Source organism: Brassica napus, chromosome C2, assembly GCF_020379485.1.
Source record: "Brassica napus cultivar Da-Ae chromosome C2, Da-Ae, whole genome shotgun sequence".
NCBI classification, from domain to species: Eukaryota; Viridiplantae; Streptophyta; class Magnoliopsida; order Brassicales; family Brassicaceae; genus Brassica; species Brassica napus.
The window spans coordinates 9768671-9787446 of NC_063445.1; the positions used below are offsets into that span (position 1 = coordinate 9768671).

The 18776-nt window shown below is 37.1% G+C and overlaps 4 protein-coding genes across 4 annotated transcripts; 2 read left to right on the top strand and 2 right to left on the bottom strand.

Moving 5' to 3' along the window:
- Positions 1-2828: 2828 nt before the first annotated feature.
- LOC111203030 lies at positions 2829-4250 on the bottom strand. The gene has a single exon (XM_022696410.1). The coding sequence runs from the start codon at positions 4248-4250 to the stop codon at positions 2829-2831; it is 1422 nt and encodes a 473-aa protein (XP_022552131.1).
- A 1665-nt stretch (positions 4251-5915) lies between these two features.
- LOC106420820 (small ubiquitin-related modifier 1-like) lies at positions 5916-7049 on the top strand. Its single transcript, XM_013861676.3, has 3 exons — positions 5916-6194; positions 6605-6754; positions 6845-7049. The coding sequence occupies exons 1-3, from the start codon at positions 5931-5933 to the stop codon at positions 6911-6913; spliced, it is 483 nt and encodes a 160-aa protein (XP_013717130.2). The 5' UTR covers positions 5916-5930; the 3' UTR covers positions 6914-7049.
- Positions 7050-7202: 153 nt separating this feature from the next.
- On the top strand, positions 7203-8492 carry LOC106420819 (putative F-box protein At5g55150). Its single transcript, XM_013861672.3, has 2 exons — positions 7203-7369; positions 7465-8492. The coding sequence occupies exons 1-2, from the start codon at positions 7294-7296 to the stop codon at positions 8322-8324; spliced, it is 936 nt and encodes a 311-aa protein (XP_013717126.2). The 5' UTR covers positions 7203-7293; the 3' UTR covers positions 8325-8492.
- Positions 8493-8573: 81 nt separating this feature from the next.
- Positions 8574-9650, bottom strand: LOC106420916 (50S ribosomal protein L30). The gene is made up of 3 exons (XM_013861760.3): positions 9505-9650; positions 9048-9260; positions 8574-8926 (listed from the first exon to the last, which is right to left on the bottom strand). Exons 2-3 carry the CDS (start codon positions 9237-9239, stop codon positions 8789-8791), a joined length of 330 nt encoding a protein of 109 aa, XP_013717214.1. The 5' UTR covers positions 9240-9260; positions 9505-9650; the 3' UTR covers positions 8574-8788.
- Between the last annotated feature and the right edge of the window lie 9126 nt (positions 9651-18776).

The window sequence follows — 18776 nt, forward strand, 5'->3', positions numbered from 1 at the left end:
TTATACGTTTCAAAACTTCAAGGGGGCCAATTTTCTTTGCCTTAAGTTTGTTATAGGCGTGCGCAGGCATCCGATCGGGAGTGAAGTACGCCCACACGAGATCTCCCACGTCAAAGACCAAGCGACGGTGATGCATATCAGCTGCAGTCTTGTATTTGGACGCCGAAGCTTCAAGGTTCGTGATTGCCTTCGCATGAGTATCAGCAAGGGATTCAACAAAGGCGGAGGCGTCACCATGAAGATGCGTACGATCTGGTAAGTGAAAAAGATCGACTGGTCCTCGCGGGATAACACCATAAACGACCTGAAAGGGACAAAACCCAAGGCTACGGTTTACGGAACGGCTATGAGTGAACTCAGCTTGCGGGAGCTTAGAGTCCCATGTTCTGATCGCATCACCAACCAAACATCGTAACAAGTTCCCCGATGATCTGTTAGTAACTTCTGTCTGACCGTCCGTTTGGGGATGATATGCTAAACTCATATCCAAAGAAGTACCTAACTGTTTCCAGAGAGACCTCCAAAAGTGACCAAGAAAGCGGGAGTCACGGTCAGAGACAATCGTAAGAGGTAACCCATGGAGACGATAGACGTAGCGAAAGAATAAAGTAGCCACCTGGAGAGCATCAGTGGTCTTCTTGCACGGAATGGAGTGAGCCATTTTCGAAAAACGATCCACGACCACAAAGATGGAATCAAAACCACGCTGAGTGCGAGGAAGACCGACGACAAAGTCCATGCTGATGTTTGTCCAAGGTTGAGTGGGAATGGGAAGGGGAAGATAAAGACATGCGTTAGATGCACTGCCCTTCGAAGCCTGACACACAACACACCGCTCTACAAAATGCTCGACGTCGCGGCGTAAGGTGGGCCTATAGTACGACGCAGTAAGCAGGTGGAGAGTTTGATCACGTTCCACGTGACCCTCCTGGTGAAGCTCAGAGATGAGCCGAAGGCAGAGACTACAGTCGGGTATACAGATCCGCGACCCACGAAATAGAAAGTCATCGTGGTTGGTGAACTCTGAAGATGATCCAGCCATGGCAGACGCATAAATAGGACCAAAATAATGGTCTGTTGGGTAAAGCTCCACGAAGGTACTTAATCCCGAGACCGACGAATGAAGAACGACCAAGAGTGAACGCCGTCTACTTAACGCATCAGCCACACGGTTCGACGTACCTGCTGTGTGTTTAATGACAAAAGAAAACTGTTGCAAATAAGCTATCCACGACGCATGGCGAGAAGACACTTTCCCCTGAGTACTGAGGTGTTTAAGCGCATCATGATCAGTATAAAGAACAAATTCCTTATCGAACAAATAGTGTCGCTAGTGCTTGATGGCTTGTACGATTGCATAAAATTTGATATCATAAGTACTATTGCGGAACCTTGCACCTGCTAGCTTTTCGCTAAAGAAAGCAATGAGACGACCTTTCTAACTTAACACTGCACCAGTCCCTGTCTTGGAGGCATCAGTGTGGAGTTCGAACACGACCGAGAAGTCGGGGAGGGCCAGAACTGGAGCGGAACAAAGCTTCTCCTTGATTAGAGAAAAGGCGCGGTCAGCCTCTGCCGTCCATGTGAACTGACTCTCACGGATACAATCTGTCATTGGCGCCATGAGGGCACTGAAATGTGGAACAAATCGTCGATAAAAAGAGGCAAGACCGTGAAAGCTTCTTTACCTCAGTGATGGTAGCTGGTGTTGGCCAGGATTGTATGGCCGTAACTTTGCTAGGATCCACGGCCAAACCATCTGCGGAGATAATATAGCCAAGGAAGTGAACCTGTGGTGATCCAAACTCACACTTTTTCAATGTAGCGTACAACTTGTCTCTGCGTAGAACAGCCAAAACCTCGGCCAAGTGACGAATATGATCTTTTGGTGTGTGACTAAAGATCAAAATATCGTCAAAATAAATTACCACGAATTTACCAATGAAAGGACGAAGGGATTGATTCATAACCCGCATAAAAGTGCTAGGGGCATTGGATAATCCGAAGGGCATAACGAGCCATTTGAAAAGTCCTTCACGGGTTTTGAAAGCCGTCTTCCACTCATCTCCTGGATTGATCCGAATTTAATGGTAACCACTTCTTAAGTCCAGCTTCGAAAATATGGTCGCCGTGCCTATTTGGTCGAGTAAATCGTCCAGGCGAGGAATAGGGAACCGGTAACGTACTGTAATTTTGTTGATGGCGCGACTGTCAACGCACATACGCCATGATCCATCTTTCTTAGGTATATGTAAGGCAGGAACCGCACATGGGGACAGGCTTTCTCGCAAAAACCCTTTTGCCACAAGATCCTCTACTTGCCGTCGCAATTCTTCGTGTTCACTCGGGCTCATTTGGTAATGGGCACTATTTGGTAATGCCGCGTCTGGTAAGAAGTCGATGCGGTGTTGGATGTCGCGAAGAGGTGGTAAACCCTCCGGTAAGTCGTTTGGAAAAACATCAGCGAAGTCAGCAAGGATGTGGTGAAATTCTTCCGGTACGTGTGGGGATTGTGTTAGGGTCGTTGGTTTGGTAATGAGCACCAAGACCAGACCGGTTTCATGCATCGAGGCCACAAAGGGTTTTTTCTGCAAGAACAAAACTGGATTTGTCGATGCAGAGAGAGTAGAAGTTTCTGTTGGTGCTGGCTTTAACACTAGTTTGCGGTTTTCAAATATAAAACTTTAGGTGTTGAGGAAGCCGTCATGAATGATGCGTCTATCAGTTTCCCATGGTCTGCCCAATAAGAGATGGCATGCGCCCATCGGAGCGATGTCACAATACACGTTGTCTTTGTAGGATGAACCGACTGAGAAAGAAACAAGAGCTCAGCGAGTCACTATCAAATCATGATCCTTCTTGAGCCAAGCTAGTTTATATGGTGAAGGATGAGGTTCGTCTTTGAGATCAAGTTTAGCTACAACATCTGCAGCGATAACATTCTCGGAACTACCCGAATCGATCACAAATGTACAAACTTTGCCGTTGATTGTACAGCAAGATTGAAAAAGTTTGTTGCGCTGGGGATATTTCACATCAGAATGAGGCGCAAGGCATGAACGTCGGACCACAAGGAGATGGCCAATGTCGGGGTAAACTTCTTCTACGTCCTCTGGTTCTTCGTCATAAATTGGCTCTTGATCATTGTTTACTTCTTCTAAGAGCAGTCCTCGGCGTGTACGTGTTGGACATGCTGACTGGCGATGGCCTAATTCACCACACGTGAAACACCGGAGCCCTCCCGGTCGCGCCTGTTGTGCTGCATTTGCTGGGACAATTGCTGTCTCCGACTTGTTGGTGGTGGCGTCAGGCGTGGTTACGGTTGCTGGTGTTGTAGTAGTGCGGCTCTGTCGGGTGGAACCCCAAGGTTGAGAACCCATACGAGATTGATTCTCCACTGTTATAGCTTGTTGGTGAGCTTCGGAGAGGGACTGTGGTTGAAAAAGATTCAAGGTGAGCTGAATTTGTTGACGTAGGCCTCCAATAAATTGCATGACCAGTTGTTGCTCTGAATCTCGTACCTCCACATGATTGATCATCTTAAAGAATTCTGTTGCATATTCATCAACAGTTCGACTCCCTTGCCGAAGACTCTGCAGTTTTTGGAACATTAGTTGATCGTAATTGTAAGGTAAAATTTTTTTTTGCATCTTCTTCTTGAGTTTAGCCCAAGTAGAGATTTTAGATTTCCCTAGACGAGTGCGCGTTGTTTTTGTTTGCGACCACCAGGCAGGTGCCCGATCTCGGAATCGTATTGCGATAAAGGGGACACAACGATCCAATGGGATTTCTTTGAACTCAAGAATCTCTTCGACGGTGACAAACCAATCCAACAATTCTTCTGGTATGGTTGAACCCTTAAATTCAAGAATCTCAAGTTTGAAACTAGATTTCCACGATTTTTTGTCGACATCGTTATCAGAGTCAAAGTCGTTATTGTTGTTGCGGTTCTGGTTAGTTCGTCGGAGAGGAGCGAACGGATTGTCATCGTCTTCTTCTTCCTCCGAGTCGTCATGGCTATTAGGTCGTGTGTCCCGTCTGTTGCGTAGGGCTGGAGCGGCGTTCTGTGTGGTTAACGCGGCTACCGCGGCCACAAGCGCTGTAACTTGAGCCTGAAGCTCATTGACGGAATGTTGAGTAGAGGGGATATCTTCGTCATCAACGATTTGCTGAGAACGAGTTTTTCGTACCATCGTAGTGGTTGAGAAAGTTTCGGAGCGTAGCAGAGCTCTGATACCAACCTGGCGCATCGTACGAATGGGTGAACGGTCGATCTAAAAATTTAGTGTTCTTCGAGACCTATTCTTGGATCGATCAAGAGTTTCTTTCGATAGCTTCTTGAGACCAACTTCCTGTTTTGATGAATTTAATCGAATCTAAACAAGGGATAAAAGCAAAGCTCTTCTATTATAAAATCAAACGTATCAAATAAGGAAGACATAACTATGTTTATATATCCATCCTTTTAGACAAACCCTAATAGGATAAGGATATCATAAACCGTCATTCAAATTAAAACCCAAAGCCCAAATAATAGAAAAGAAATAACTTAAAACCAAAACGAATCAAGGATGATTTGAATCACCCAGTTGGCGCCAATGGAAGGGATGCTGCTGCATCAGGTATTATGCGAGTGGCTTTGGATCATACTCATGGGAAGATCAAGCTTTTCACTTTTTGGTATATTCTTCAAGCTGCTGTGCACACAATTTGGATAGAAAGGAATAGGAGAAAACATGTTGATTAAATGGATTGATAAGGTGGTGAGAAACAAGTTCTCAATCATAAGGAAGAGAGGGGATAAAGATTTTGATGGAGGGATGGTATATTGGTTTAGCACAAGATAGAAAAAAGATAGAATTTTTTCATTTTGAGTTTTTCATTTCAAAAAAGTTATACTTGATGTAAAACAAAGAACTTTTTCTTTTTGAATTGAATTTAACATTCAATTAAAAAAAAAGAAATAAATGTAAATGTCTATTATAGTAGTGTCTGTTTGCAAATGGTAGTCGTCACGAAACATAGACTACATAACCAATTACACACTACGGTGTACATAATTTTGCAAAGTTAGTTAAAGTACTGTCTCCGAAAGAGATAATACAATCTTTAACACAATTTACTCAACAACGAAACTCACAAACTCTTTAAGCTTCAACATTACATCTACAGTGTTACATATAAGAAAGCCATGTTCACTTTGATTAAATTCATACATAGAAAAAACCAATGTGCAGATACACTAGTTAAGAATGTTGTTATATCACTATTTTCATGAAGTTTGTTCATTGTTGTCCAAACTTTCTTCAACATTTTGTAAATTCGATAATATAATACCTTTTTAGCATGAACTTTGATTAATTTTTTTTTTTTTTTTGATTAATTTGGGATATCCCGACTTATGGAAAGATCAAGAGAAGTGCAGCCCAGAGATGCCCCATAATTTTGATAATTGCCTTTAATCAAAGCATGTTCGAATAGGCAAAACATTTACATGACATGCCATGTTTGTTTATATGTCGATGCGCATTTTAACCGTTATACAATTAAATGTTGTTCGTTTGCTATTAAATGTGTAGGAAACTGTAACATTGATTTACTAACTTTCAGCAATACAAATTGACAATTTGTGATTAATCACTATGACCAGTTGCACAAGAACAAAACTAATTATAGGCTGGGATTGTGATTAAAGTCGCATGTTGTAGATTGCAGTTGCAGGTAGCTGCACGATAAAAAAAAACACTTATTATTCAAGGCAAGTGGTTTCGCGCTTTTGACTAGAAGAGTAACTTACGCCGTAAAAAAAAGACTAGAAAAGTAACTAACCCACATGTAAGCCCAGCGAAGCTAAAATAAGCCCATTATGAATGCTTTTGATGAAACGACGACGTTTCTAATTACAGACTCGACGCTCTCCTAGCCATCGGATGTTAGCAACTAATGATTACCAACCGTTTGATAGAGAAAACAAAGAATCCGATGCGACCAAGAAGTTGTTTCAGTCCTTTTATTATTCTCCGAGTGTAGACATTCTGCAATCGCAGAACTTCTTCCTTCGTCACAGATCGGAGTTTTTGTTTTCGACGCCGACCGGAGAATCTGATAAAAGGAAGATGTCTGCTACCCAGGAAGAAGACAAGAAGCCCGGAGACCAAGGACCAGCTCACATCAATCTCAAAGTCAAGGGCCAGGTTCTGTTCTATTTAACCCTTTTGTAAAATTTCTAGGCTTTTGAGTTTATCTCGAAATTCAGGTGTTTTGGAAGTAGAATTGGGCTCTTTAGAATTTTCACAGACATATGTTTAAAGGAACCGTTTTGTAAGAAAGTTTCTTAAAACAGTATTATTACATTGATTGATAAAGTTGTTAAGCTTGTGTATGAGTCCTTTGTGAGTTGTTAGTTATAGCAATCAAGAACTTGTTTGTACATACCAAACTTTTATATGTTAGGAGTTAACTGTCTTTGTCTGTAATGGTTTTAGAATCGTTGGAGTGTTGTGTTTGTGCAAATTATATTTGGAAGAATGCAAAGTTTTGCTTGATGATTTGAATCATTAATCTTTTTTTTTTTAATTTCTTTCTTTGATTTGGTGATACTTAGGATGGAAATGAAGTCTTTTTTAGGATCAAGAGGGCCACTCAGCTGAAGAAGCTGATGACCGCTTACTGTGACCGTCAATCTGTGGATTTCAACTCTATCGCTTTCTTGTTTGATGGCCGTCGTCTCCGTGCTGAACAGACTCCAGATGAGGTTTAGATCACTCGCTCTTTTACCTTTTAAAAGCTTTCCCCTTTTCGAGTTGTTTCATTTCCTAAAAAGTAAAATCTCCATTTATTACAGCTTGATATGGAAGAGGGAGATGAGATCGATGCAATGCTCCATCAGACCGGTGGTGTTGCTATTTGCTAATGGCCTCTATATGTTATGTTTTTAGTGGTCCTTTATGGTGTTCAATAAGAGGGTCTGTGATACATATTAGTTTCCAATAAGACGGTGTAATGTTATTATTGGATGGATCATTAAATATCTAATGGGCTTTGTTTAATGAGGCGGTAGCTTTAAACTATAGAAGCTACTTTAAACCGAGTTTGGTAATTGATAAAACTTAGTCCCCACGTTGCTTGTGTCCCAAGTTTCTCTTAACTCTATAAAGACCTCTAGCTTTCCGTTTTTTTCAAGCTTACACCATCACAAATCAATTATAATGGCTCTATCTTCTTCTTATTACTCTTCGTCCTGGTCGGACTTGCTCCCGGAGCTTATGGACGCTGTATTCCACAGCCTAAACGATGTCAAAGACATCCTTAGTTGTGCAACCGTCTGTTCTTCCTGGAGATATTCTTCCTCCGCCGTGTACAGTCGCAAGTTCGTTCCTTTACTCTTTGTTTCCCATCCCTCTTCTGCCTATGAAGAAACTCGATTCTCTGATCGCTTTAGGGTTTTGTCTCTGGATAATTTAGGTTTTTCAGGTAATGATGATCAGAGATGGATTTGCGGAAGCACAAGAGGGTATTTGTTAACTGTCAATGTTTCTTTCCAGTTCGAGGTAAGTTTACAGAACCCATTTACTAACACCGTTGTTTCCCTGCCACCGTTGACATCTTTTGAAGATGTTCAGCGGTTGATTCAGTTCCAAGCTACCTCTCAGCACTCTGGAGCGCTAACCCTAATAAAGGAGTTTGTAAAGAAAGTTGCATCTTCTAAAATTTTATTAGACTCTGAATGCGTTGTGCTCATAATCTACAACACCAATGGAGGAAAGCTAGCTTTCTGCAGACGGGGAGATAAACAATGGACGGAGTTAGAGTCTGATCATATCGATGACATTGTGTTCTGTAATGGCGTCTTCTTAGCCATGGATAGAACTGGAGTGATATATCAGTGTGAACTTAACCCTGACAATCTAAAGGCTGTTCCTCTATGCACCGCCTCACCGTTTCGGTACGAGCCTTGCAAGAAGTGCTTTGCAGAGTCGGATCACGGCAAACTGTGGGTGGTTCTACAGAAGCTAGACGTTAGCGACGATTTTGATTTCACAACGTATTTCGAGATCTATGAGTTCAATTCAGAGACGAAAGAGTGGACTGTGGTGATAAGCTTGAGAGGTAAAGCTTTGTTCTTGAGCCCTCAAGGTAGATGTGTAGCGGTTATAGCAGGTGAAACCGGGTCTGGAGGATTTATCAAAGACAATTCCATTTACTTCACCGATGGGAGTCTGAGCGTTTTTGAATGGGAGAGTAAGCAAAGCAAGAAGCTTCACCAGACAGGATTTTGTAATCTTATGTTTTGGGTCACACCAGAAGATGTTCTTCAAAGGTGAAAGACCGACACATCTTAATTAGGGAACTATAGTTTTCGTATTGCATAGTAAAGGTTTTGTATTCTTGTTTCAGTTTTGATCCTTGTTTTACATTACATTTGTAGTAATAGATTTTTGTAAGGGATGTTTTGTAACAAAAATAAAGTTATGAGATTTATGTTTCAGCAACTATCTTCTCAATGTATATTTTCATCATTGAAATTGAAATCTAGCTTTGGTAGACTTATCAACTGACGGTGAGCAAATATATTTGTCAAAAACTAGTTCATCATTGTATTGAGATTTGACAAAACGAGAGCAAACATACATAAGGATCCAGTGTACACCAGAAACATGGCACCAAATTCACTGATACCAACACTTCTTATTGTGTCTAGACTACTTATGACTTCCCCACAACTTACCGGAATCTTAATTTAAGGAGATTACAAATGCAAAAGAGGTTTACCCTCTTCTTGAAATACTCAAGACATGTTGGATGAGCCTGCTGCAGGGATTGAATGACTGACAACAAGCGGCGGGCGGAGAGCTTTGTGGTTAGCTTCAGCTTCTTTGCGAGCTTTGTACATCTCCTCTGTTTCGACAACAACCATCCTCTTAACCTGCAAAGAAGATGGTATCACCCCAACAAAAAAGCACACATTTTAAGACAATATCATGCTTCAGAGAGTAATATGACTTATGAGAAATGAGAAGAGACAAAAAACAATAACAGAACAGAACCTGTTGAATCATTCCTCTAATGGAAGAAGTGTTGGAGTGCAAAACAGTGCGGTGGCATCTCCGGAGTCCCATAGCCTCGAGTGTACGCCTGTGAAGCTTCCTGGTTCCAGGGAGACCTCTCACTAAGGTTATGTACAAGCTCTGGCTCCATTCAATGGGCACTTTAGCTTTGAATGCTCTAAAACCACTCATCCTTTACTTCGTTGACTCTCTCTGAAACCATGATAAATCACCACAACACACACACAAAATAACAACATAGAATCGAACTTCTACGGAATCACTTCAATTTTAAAGCAAAGATTGAATCGAACTAGTTAAAGAGAAACTAGAGTCTCGTGTGCTAGATTCTTGAATGATCGGAAGCATAATCAGGAATTAAAACCTAATAAGAGTTGCAGCAAATGAGATATGATAGAGGCAATCAGGTTTGAATCGCAAACAGAGAGATATATACCTGGAAGATATAGATGCGAGAAGTCCGGTGAAACAGATCGTCGACGACGGCGAACAGAGATCGGAACAATCGTTGAGCTTCGCGTTTGGCCAAGGGTTTTAGCTGCACAGTCGTGAAACGAGTTACGGTAGCTCAAGCTCCAGTTTTGGGCTTTTTCTAGGCCCTTTAATAACCAGTCTCTATTTTGGCGGCCCTAACCGATGAAATTAAACTAGATCCAAAGATGATCATCTAATCTATTAATTTAGATTACTATTTTTTATCTACTATAAACAAGTCTTAGTAATACCATTTAATTAATAGCATAATAAAATAAAAATCTATAGTAACTATATAACTTTATGTCCACTATTAACTAACTCAATATCAACCAATTTTTTATAATTTATCCATTAATACCACGATTACATCAATATATACAGCAACTATCATATGTTAAATCTTTTAATAAAGATTAGATATCAAGCAACCATTTATACGTTTTACTAGACAATTTTATCAAGAAGACTAATAAGACTACAATTCAATCTCGGTTGGCAGTTTCATGCTCAACATTGTTACAGAAATCATCATCTTAACATACCAGTTTATTCTTACCATTGCATCTTTCCGTCTCAAATTGATTAGCTTCAAATAACTATTAGTTGTTTACTCAGTTCCTGTCTAAATTACATATTAACTATGTCATATTACTTATAACTTCAAATCAATATTAGTTCCTATTATACAGAGCAACTTTTAACATTGAATCATCAGAAAAAAAGAATCATTATTATTTCTTGTCCAAGTTTCTTCTTCGGGCTTTTCACCAGGTGAAAAAGACGACTTCCTTTGATTCTTTAATATCGGTTAAAAGAATTTTACATCTGGATCAAACCGGTTCTCCTAATAAACACAGTTTATATTAGTAATATTTAGCATAATTTTAATTTTAACCAAAATATATATAATATATAAATAATCGTGTAACTATATTCTTCAAGAAAATTCCAAGGATATTTTCTTGTGTAACTATCTAAAACTAAGCTTCCGCTATTGTAGCTAGAAAATATCGAATCAATTAAATCAAACAAGATACAAAAACTTGTAGTTATACGATTATCTATTTATAATAATGTTAAAAACTCACTTTTTAATATATGAAAAAAAACTGGTTTACAAAGGATTATGATAAAATAATTAATAATTCATCTGAACTAATGTTAAACACACAGTTTTTAATATGATGCTACAATTTAAAAAAATAAACAAAAAACAATATTTTAACATATACACTTTTAGGGTTGGACAAAACAATCCGAACCTGAAAAACCAAATCAAATCCGATCTAAAAAAATAGTACCGAATCCGAACCGAATTTTGTTAAATATCCTAATGTATTTAAAATTTGGATATCAAAAGAACCAAAAACCGAACACAATCTGAACCAAAATATTCCAGATGTCCGAAGCAGATTTATATATAGTTAATACGTTAGTTATTTTTAGATTTAGTATCAAAATGATATCCAAAACGTATAAGATGTTTTGAAATTATTTAAATATTTGAATATTTATATAAATCGTAAAAAGTAAAAATCTATAATAGCTAAACAATACCCAAAACACCAAAAATACTAACAATATCTATTGATTTTCTATCCAAATATTCAAGCCAAACAAATTTTTATGTTAAGTTTAGGAATTTTGGCATACATTATTCAAATTTATATGTTATATATTATTTCTATTTATAAATTTTTAGTAACGTAAATTATATATAAATTCTAAATTTTTTTAAAAAAATTAAACAGATTATCCGAACCCAAACCCGTAAAGATCTGAACTGAAACCGAACCGAAATTTCTAAATACCCGAATGGGGCCAAAATATTTAACCCCGAAAACCTAAAGCCCCAATAGATCCGAACAGAACCTGAATACACTCTCATATACACCAAGAAACGAAAATCATAACAGAAATATAAAACGTAAAAAGAAACTAATCTCATAAATAACTGAATAATTCTTATATCTCTAAAACCAAAAAAAACCAAAAACCTAAAGAATTGAACTGAAATCGAACTAAAAACTGAACAACCAACATATGTTAACATATAAAATTCATAAAACAAAATTACACACAAAAATTTAAATATTTTATAAAATGTGTATCTTCATACCTTATTTTATATTCAAAATATTATTTTCAAAGTTAAAATATATCCGTGCAGGTGCGCGGATCAAAATCTAGTATTTGTTAAAGAAGTCAAATTTCATTTGGTTTTGTTTGTGAATTTTTTAATTGGTAAACATATTTTTATTTCTATTTTCCTGCAACGGAAAACTGGGGTTTGGCATTTGGAAGACCAATCGGTTTTGGATTTATGAATTTAACCTCCACTCAAATATTATAAAAGTTTGATTCGGATTTGGATTAGGCTTAGTTTGGTTCGGTTCGGGTTTAATAACATTTTCAAAAACCAGTGAATCCAATATAATTTTTAATTTGTCCTACAATATTGTTTTTACTTAACTAAACCCGGAAATCAAACAAAGATTCAGTAAACTAGAGATAAAAAAAAATTGAAATAAGGAATACTTTTGCCACATTTTTTTTTGAATTTAGTGTTATTTTCGACAAATGGAACTATTGAATAAAATGAATGAAATTAGAGAACAGAACTCAAAACTATATGCAAACACATTATATCTGTAATTTTAAAAGGAAAGCACACCGAATCTGATTAACTTGACTATATAAAAAAAAAAAGAGATCCACATACCAAATATATTAACCTAAGTATTTGAGTTAATAATTTATTCAATAAATATTTATTTTATGTACTCGATGAAATTTTAGAATATTTTAACAATTTATTGGAAATTAAATATTAATTTTCGAAGAATTTGGGGTTGATATAAGAATGAGTATTTTACTTAAATTTTGAATTTTGTTATGAACCAGATTGTTGATGGCTCATAACCAAGAGATTATGATTTGTAATCTTTCTATTTGTCTATGACGGTGTAATCTCCTATATAAGGAACCTCTATGTTATGAATAAAGATAGACTTTTCCATTACTTTTATAACACGTTATCAGCACGAAAATCTAAATCTCTAAACTAATACCCAAATCGAAAAACCCTAAAATCCTAACCCTAGCCGGCGATCCGACGAACCCTAAACCCCGATCGCGTCTCTTGTTCCCGCATCTGTTCCAGCTTGCGTCCCCGATCAGCTTCAGCCCAAGGCGTTCCTGATCCTAGCTCAGACGTTCGCGACCCGAGAGCAGCACCAGCACACGACCTCTTCCTCGTTCGTGACAGCATCAGATAGCTGGCGTCCGACGATCAAGGCGTTCCCGATCAAGCAACAAAGGACGTCCGCGACCCGATAGAAGCGACTCGATCCATTCCAGCTCGCGGCTCAACTCCTTTGGTGGTCTGATTCAACAATCATCTAAGGTTAAAAGATAATTCAAAACCTAAGAACCCATAATCGAACATGGATTGATTGATAAAGAATGAAACCCTAAAACCCTAATCTTTATGAATCAAAACCATAGGGTAATAGATCAAAAATCCTAATTGAGTAAATCGAAGTTCTAAAAGTTTGATACCCCAAACCCTAAATCATGTTTCTACATGATTAAAACCCCAAATCGGTTTTTACAAGTTAAAATCTGATAAACCCTAACCCTATATCTATAAACCTTAAATAATATAAGTATCAGAATTAATTATACTATAATTATCAAATCACATATTAAAACTCTAATCGAATATTTTGAAATCAAAACTGTTTTCGGTTTTAATCATTGAGGTTTTAAATCTGATTGAATCTGATGCTATGTTGCTAAAATTGTTTGACAGTTAAATTGATAGATTTATTTTCTCATCATGCTTGGTTATTTGTTCATCTGATTTAAAATTGTTTAAACCGACCAGCCTGTTAAAACATTGATTGAATCCGATAGGTTGCTAGCTTGCTTTGCTTATATAATCCGATAGGTTGATAGAGTGATTGAGGTTTACTTGTTTAAAATTCGAATGATATGATTGCATGATTCTTGAGGTTTAATATCATCTGCTATGATTGATAGTTTTGTAATATGATATGTTTTAAATAGAAACCCTAAATAATTCGTATGATAGGTTATATTGATCTGATTTGGATGTCTTTGAGAATTGAGAATCCGTATGCTAGGTTGATAGATTCATGATAAAATCTAATCTCTTGAGGTTTAAGATTGTATGCTAAGTTTGATTAAATTGATTGATCTGATTATATGTTTTTGAGGTTTGATAAATTCAGATACTAGATAAATTATTTACACAAGGTATATGCTAAATACCAATCAGCCTTGAAACTGATTCATTGAAATTCATGCTTGAAATCTATATTCTAGTATTGCTAAAATCAGCTTTGAAACTGATTCATTGAAATTCATGCTTGAAACCTATATTCTAGTATTGCTAAAATCAGTCTCGAAACTGATTGAGTGATTAATAAATCATTTTACTAGTCTTGCTAAAATCTATTGATTGTTAAACCTTAATTGCATGATTAATTGAATCCGTTTTTGATAATTTTGATAAACCATAATATTATGAGCACATAGAAATACTATTGATGAGACTTGCTAGAAATTGACTGATTGATTAAATGCCTCCAAGATTGATAGTCTCATTGTCCTCACAAAATTGAAATCCGAATTGATTATTTTTAAGAGTAAGGCCGCATGAAAATTATACCTAAATATTGAGTGATATATGATTTGAGATGTCGAAAATCAACCTGGATTTTGCTGCCCTAAATCTCTCTGGAGATAATTATTTACGGTAGACATTGTATACAAAGATTATCCTAAAGTCAAAAGGACTTGGTGAATGTATCATAGAAGGCAATAATGCCAATGAGAAAGATTGATACATGGCAATATTAATTATTAGCCATCATCTTATTAAGAGTCTCAAAGATCAGTATCTGACTATAGAGAATCCTCTAGACCTTTGGACAGAGTTAAAAATCGAGATATGATCACCAAAGAGCGGTGTTATTACCAAAGGTCTTATTTGATTGGAGGAATCCCAGAATCCAGGACTATAAGTCCGAGGATGAGTTTATTGCTATCTGGGCAAAATAATGGATTACTGATGAGAAATAGTGAATTGAGACCTCCTGGATTAACCCCATTACGTGATACCAATTAGGCCACAGAAGAAAAAAAAAGGTAACCACGTCCAGAATGATAGACCACACGGTCATGGTCGTGGAGGGTGGAAAGGACGTGGCCATGACCACTATAACACATTTGGCCATGGGAATCACTATGGTAGAGGTCGTGGGTATCAACCCAATTCGAGCCAAGGTCAAGGGAGTGGCCGTTATATATCCTTTAAACCACAAAGCTCGACCAAATCAGTATGACATAGATGTGGAATGGGGAACCATTGGGCTAAGATATGAAGGACTCCCAAACATTTTTTTGACCTCTATCAAAGAGAGTCTGAAAGGGAAGAATCATGAAACCCACTTGGTCTATAAAGATGGTGAAAATAATTTCGAACATGATCAAGATGATCTTTTGGAATATGAGACTTATGATTGCGTAAAAGAATCAAGTTGATAATCTGATTTCGACATCAAACTTGTGTGATTGCTTTGCTTGTATGCTTTCTCTGATTTTTATCTCCTTGAATTTATTTCTATTACATTGTCTGCTTAGATTAAATGAATGAATGATTTTTCTATATGAGTACACTGAAAAACGCCAATATAAGTACTAAAGCAAGTATCGCCAGTCTGAAAGAATACTATGGCTAGGCTAATATATTATTGCCTAAGGGTATGCATCTAGAAATCAGTGATGCCTTATATTCACCCAGCTCTAAGAGCAAGAGCAGCCTATTGAGTTTTAAAGATATAAGAATGAATGGTTTCCATATTGAAACAATGGGCGAAGGAAACAAAGAGTTCCTTCAGATATATGTATAAAATCGCCCAAGCCATAATAAGTCCTAAATACTATACCTGCATTCTCTACTGACCTAGACTATGCATAGATCAGTATGATAGAGGCTAAAAACCTGCGAAAATATACACTTTATGGCACGACCGGACTGGCCATCCTGGTCCAAACATGATGCGAAAATTGATATTCAAAAGGCACACATTAAAAGATAAGAAGAGTTATCCCAAAGAATCTCACGTGGGTAGCATGTACACAAGGGAAACTAATTAGGCCATCACCAGTAAAACGGCTACGAGTCCCTTTTTCATAAATAAATACTATATGTCTAGATAATACTGGTGAATACATGTCCCAAGCATTTAAATAATTATGGTATGTCCATGGGGGTAAGTGTGGACAATTCTGTGATACATGTCCATACCAAGAACGGCTTTGCCGAAATCTTTTAAAACACAAATACCTGATTGATAGACCATAACTTATGAGGTCAAAACTTCCATTCACAGCTTGGGCCACACGAAATTTACACGCACCTAAGTTAATACGCATCAGGCCATTTAGTGAGCATAGATATTCCCTATCACAATTATTAACGGGTCAAGAGCTAGACATACCCCATCATAAGACATTTGGATGTGCTGTCTATGTACTAATTGCTCCACCACAGAGAACTAAAATGAGACCTCAAAAGGAGGATGGGGATATATGGTGGATATGATTCTCCCACAATATAAAGTACTTTGAGCCAACTATGGGTGATTATATTTGAGGACAGGTACACGGATTATTTTAAGACCAGGAGGTGAAAAAAATATAGTAAAGCTGGTAAAAGAATGGTAAAAGAAATAGAATGAAATCAACCATCAATGTCTTGGCTAGATCCACTAAAAAATGTGAAATAGACGTCCAAAGATTATACATTTACAAAGCTAGCTAATCAAATGCCAGACACATTTGCTGACCCGAAAAATAATGACTAAGTCATATATAAACCAGCTTGTAAAACACCAACGAATTTGATGTCCAAGAAGAGACATAGTCAAGTTGCTACAGAGTCTAGACAACGTATGAAATGTGGTAGACCAAATAGGTTCCAAAAGATAAGAATCTTCGGAAACAAAAGAAAAGTGCAGAGAATGATAATCAAAATCTAAATCCGAAGTTACTAAGGAAACCATCCCAGATATGGAGATAAGGCCGGCCGACTCTATGGTACAGGTACCAAACAATGTAGCTTGGGACGCCAAGCTGCAAAGTATTAAAGGTCCTAATAATAATGAATCTCAATCGATTATATCATGTCTGGAACATAATGGAACCAATAAGGAATGTCGACATAAGATGATTTATTTGCATACAAGGTAGCACTTGAATTTATGAATATAAGCGAGGATCATGAACCCACGTCAATATAAGAGTGCGCACTCGTAGAACAGATTGGATTGAATGGAAATGTGGGGTTAAATAGTTAAAGGAAGAAACGCGTATTTGGCCGTATGATTAAGATGTCATATGATATTAAAACCAGTGGATATAAATGGGTCTTGTGAGGAATAGAAATCGTGAGATATAAAGCTGATGTTGCACAAGGATTCTCACAAAGACCAGTAATAGATTATGAGGAGACATACTCCCATGTGGTGGATGCAACTACTTTTAGATTTCTCATAAGTCTGGCTATATAAGAGAGAAAATTAGACTTGCAGCAAGTTGATGTAGTAATTACATATTTATATGGTCCACTGGATAATGAAAGTACTAGAGGGTATTGAGCTGAAAGTACATCAAGTTCTCGAGAACAATATTGATAATCATCAAAGTATATGATCTGAATATCCTATGAACCTCTGGATACAATTTTCCAATCAGCTGAATATCTCAAGAAAGAGTTTGAGATGAAAGATTTTGGAAAACAAAGTTTTGTTTGAGATTACATCTTGAGTACATTAACAATGAAATCCTTGTGCATCAAATAGTATATACAGAAAAGGGTACTCAAGAGATTTAATATGGACCAGTCTCACCCACTATCTAGTACATGGGCGTGAGATCACTTGTTTTGGACACTGATCCATTCAGTCCAAAGGTGGACGATAAAGAAGTCCATTTAGTCCTGAGATGGACGATGCAAAAGTCTTGTTTTAGACACTGATCTGATTGGTCCATAAGAAGGACGATGAAGAAGCCTTTGATTTTGGTTTATTTTATACTAACCAGCCCAAAGAGGGGTTATTTGGTTTTGTTAATTTGTTTTCAGACAGGTTATGTTTTACACATGGTGGTACATGCATATCACAACAACATCATCCAAGATTTCGTGTGTGTGTATTTGAGGTCGATGACTCAATATGTTCGATCAGATTGTGGCATAGCCGTTGGTAAAGAAGAACCAACTATCATGTTCGAGGACGAAGCATATTCTGCCCAAGATCTTCATCACCCACAGATTGCAGAAAATTGGAGAGGTCCAAGAGACCTTCGGTAATGTCCAAATCAGGGTGTGTAATGTGTGTTGTACTATTTTTCCTTCACCATGGTTTTGTCTCAATTGAGTTTTTCTGGTAAGGTTTTAATGAGGTAACATTAAAGCACATTACAAGCTTTAAATGGTTATGGCATCCAAGGATGAGTGTTGTGAACCAAATTGTGGATGACTCATAACCAAGAGATTATGATTTGTAATCTTTCTATTTATCTATGACGGTGTAATCTCCTATATAAAAGACTTCTATGTTATGAATAAAGATAAACTATTCCATTACTTTTATAACAAATTTTTCTTTCTGTGGAAGTTTTTGCGGATCCATTAAAGTTCAGATTCTGATAAAATCATAATCAAAAATACTTTACAAGTAGTTTCATTCGATATTTTTGTCCAGTTCAGTTTGAAATCATTTTTTCGAATCTTTTGAGTTTTCAAATTCAGTTTATTTGTCTATCTCCCTTAAAAACATAACTCGAGAGCAATATGTAAAAAAGTAGCGAAACTCAGTTTGATTCTAAATATTGGGCTTGATTAGTAATAATCTACTAATGAAAGACCAAAAGTATTTCATAGTAGCTGCCTAGCAGATAATACAACAACAACAACATCAACAAAAACAGGCACATTGGTTCTATCATCCCGTGACTCATCACTAGGATGATTCTTAAAATCAGTAAAAAAAATATGTTGCTCCATCTAATTATATAATAAGTTTTTTATTAAACTAACCATAAATTCATTATTAATGTTCTTTGTTATTTCCTTAAATAAAACTTACGTCTAATGTGGCTAAAGTATATATGACAATTAATGATTTTGAACAATAAAGA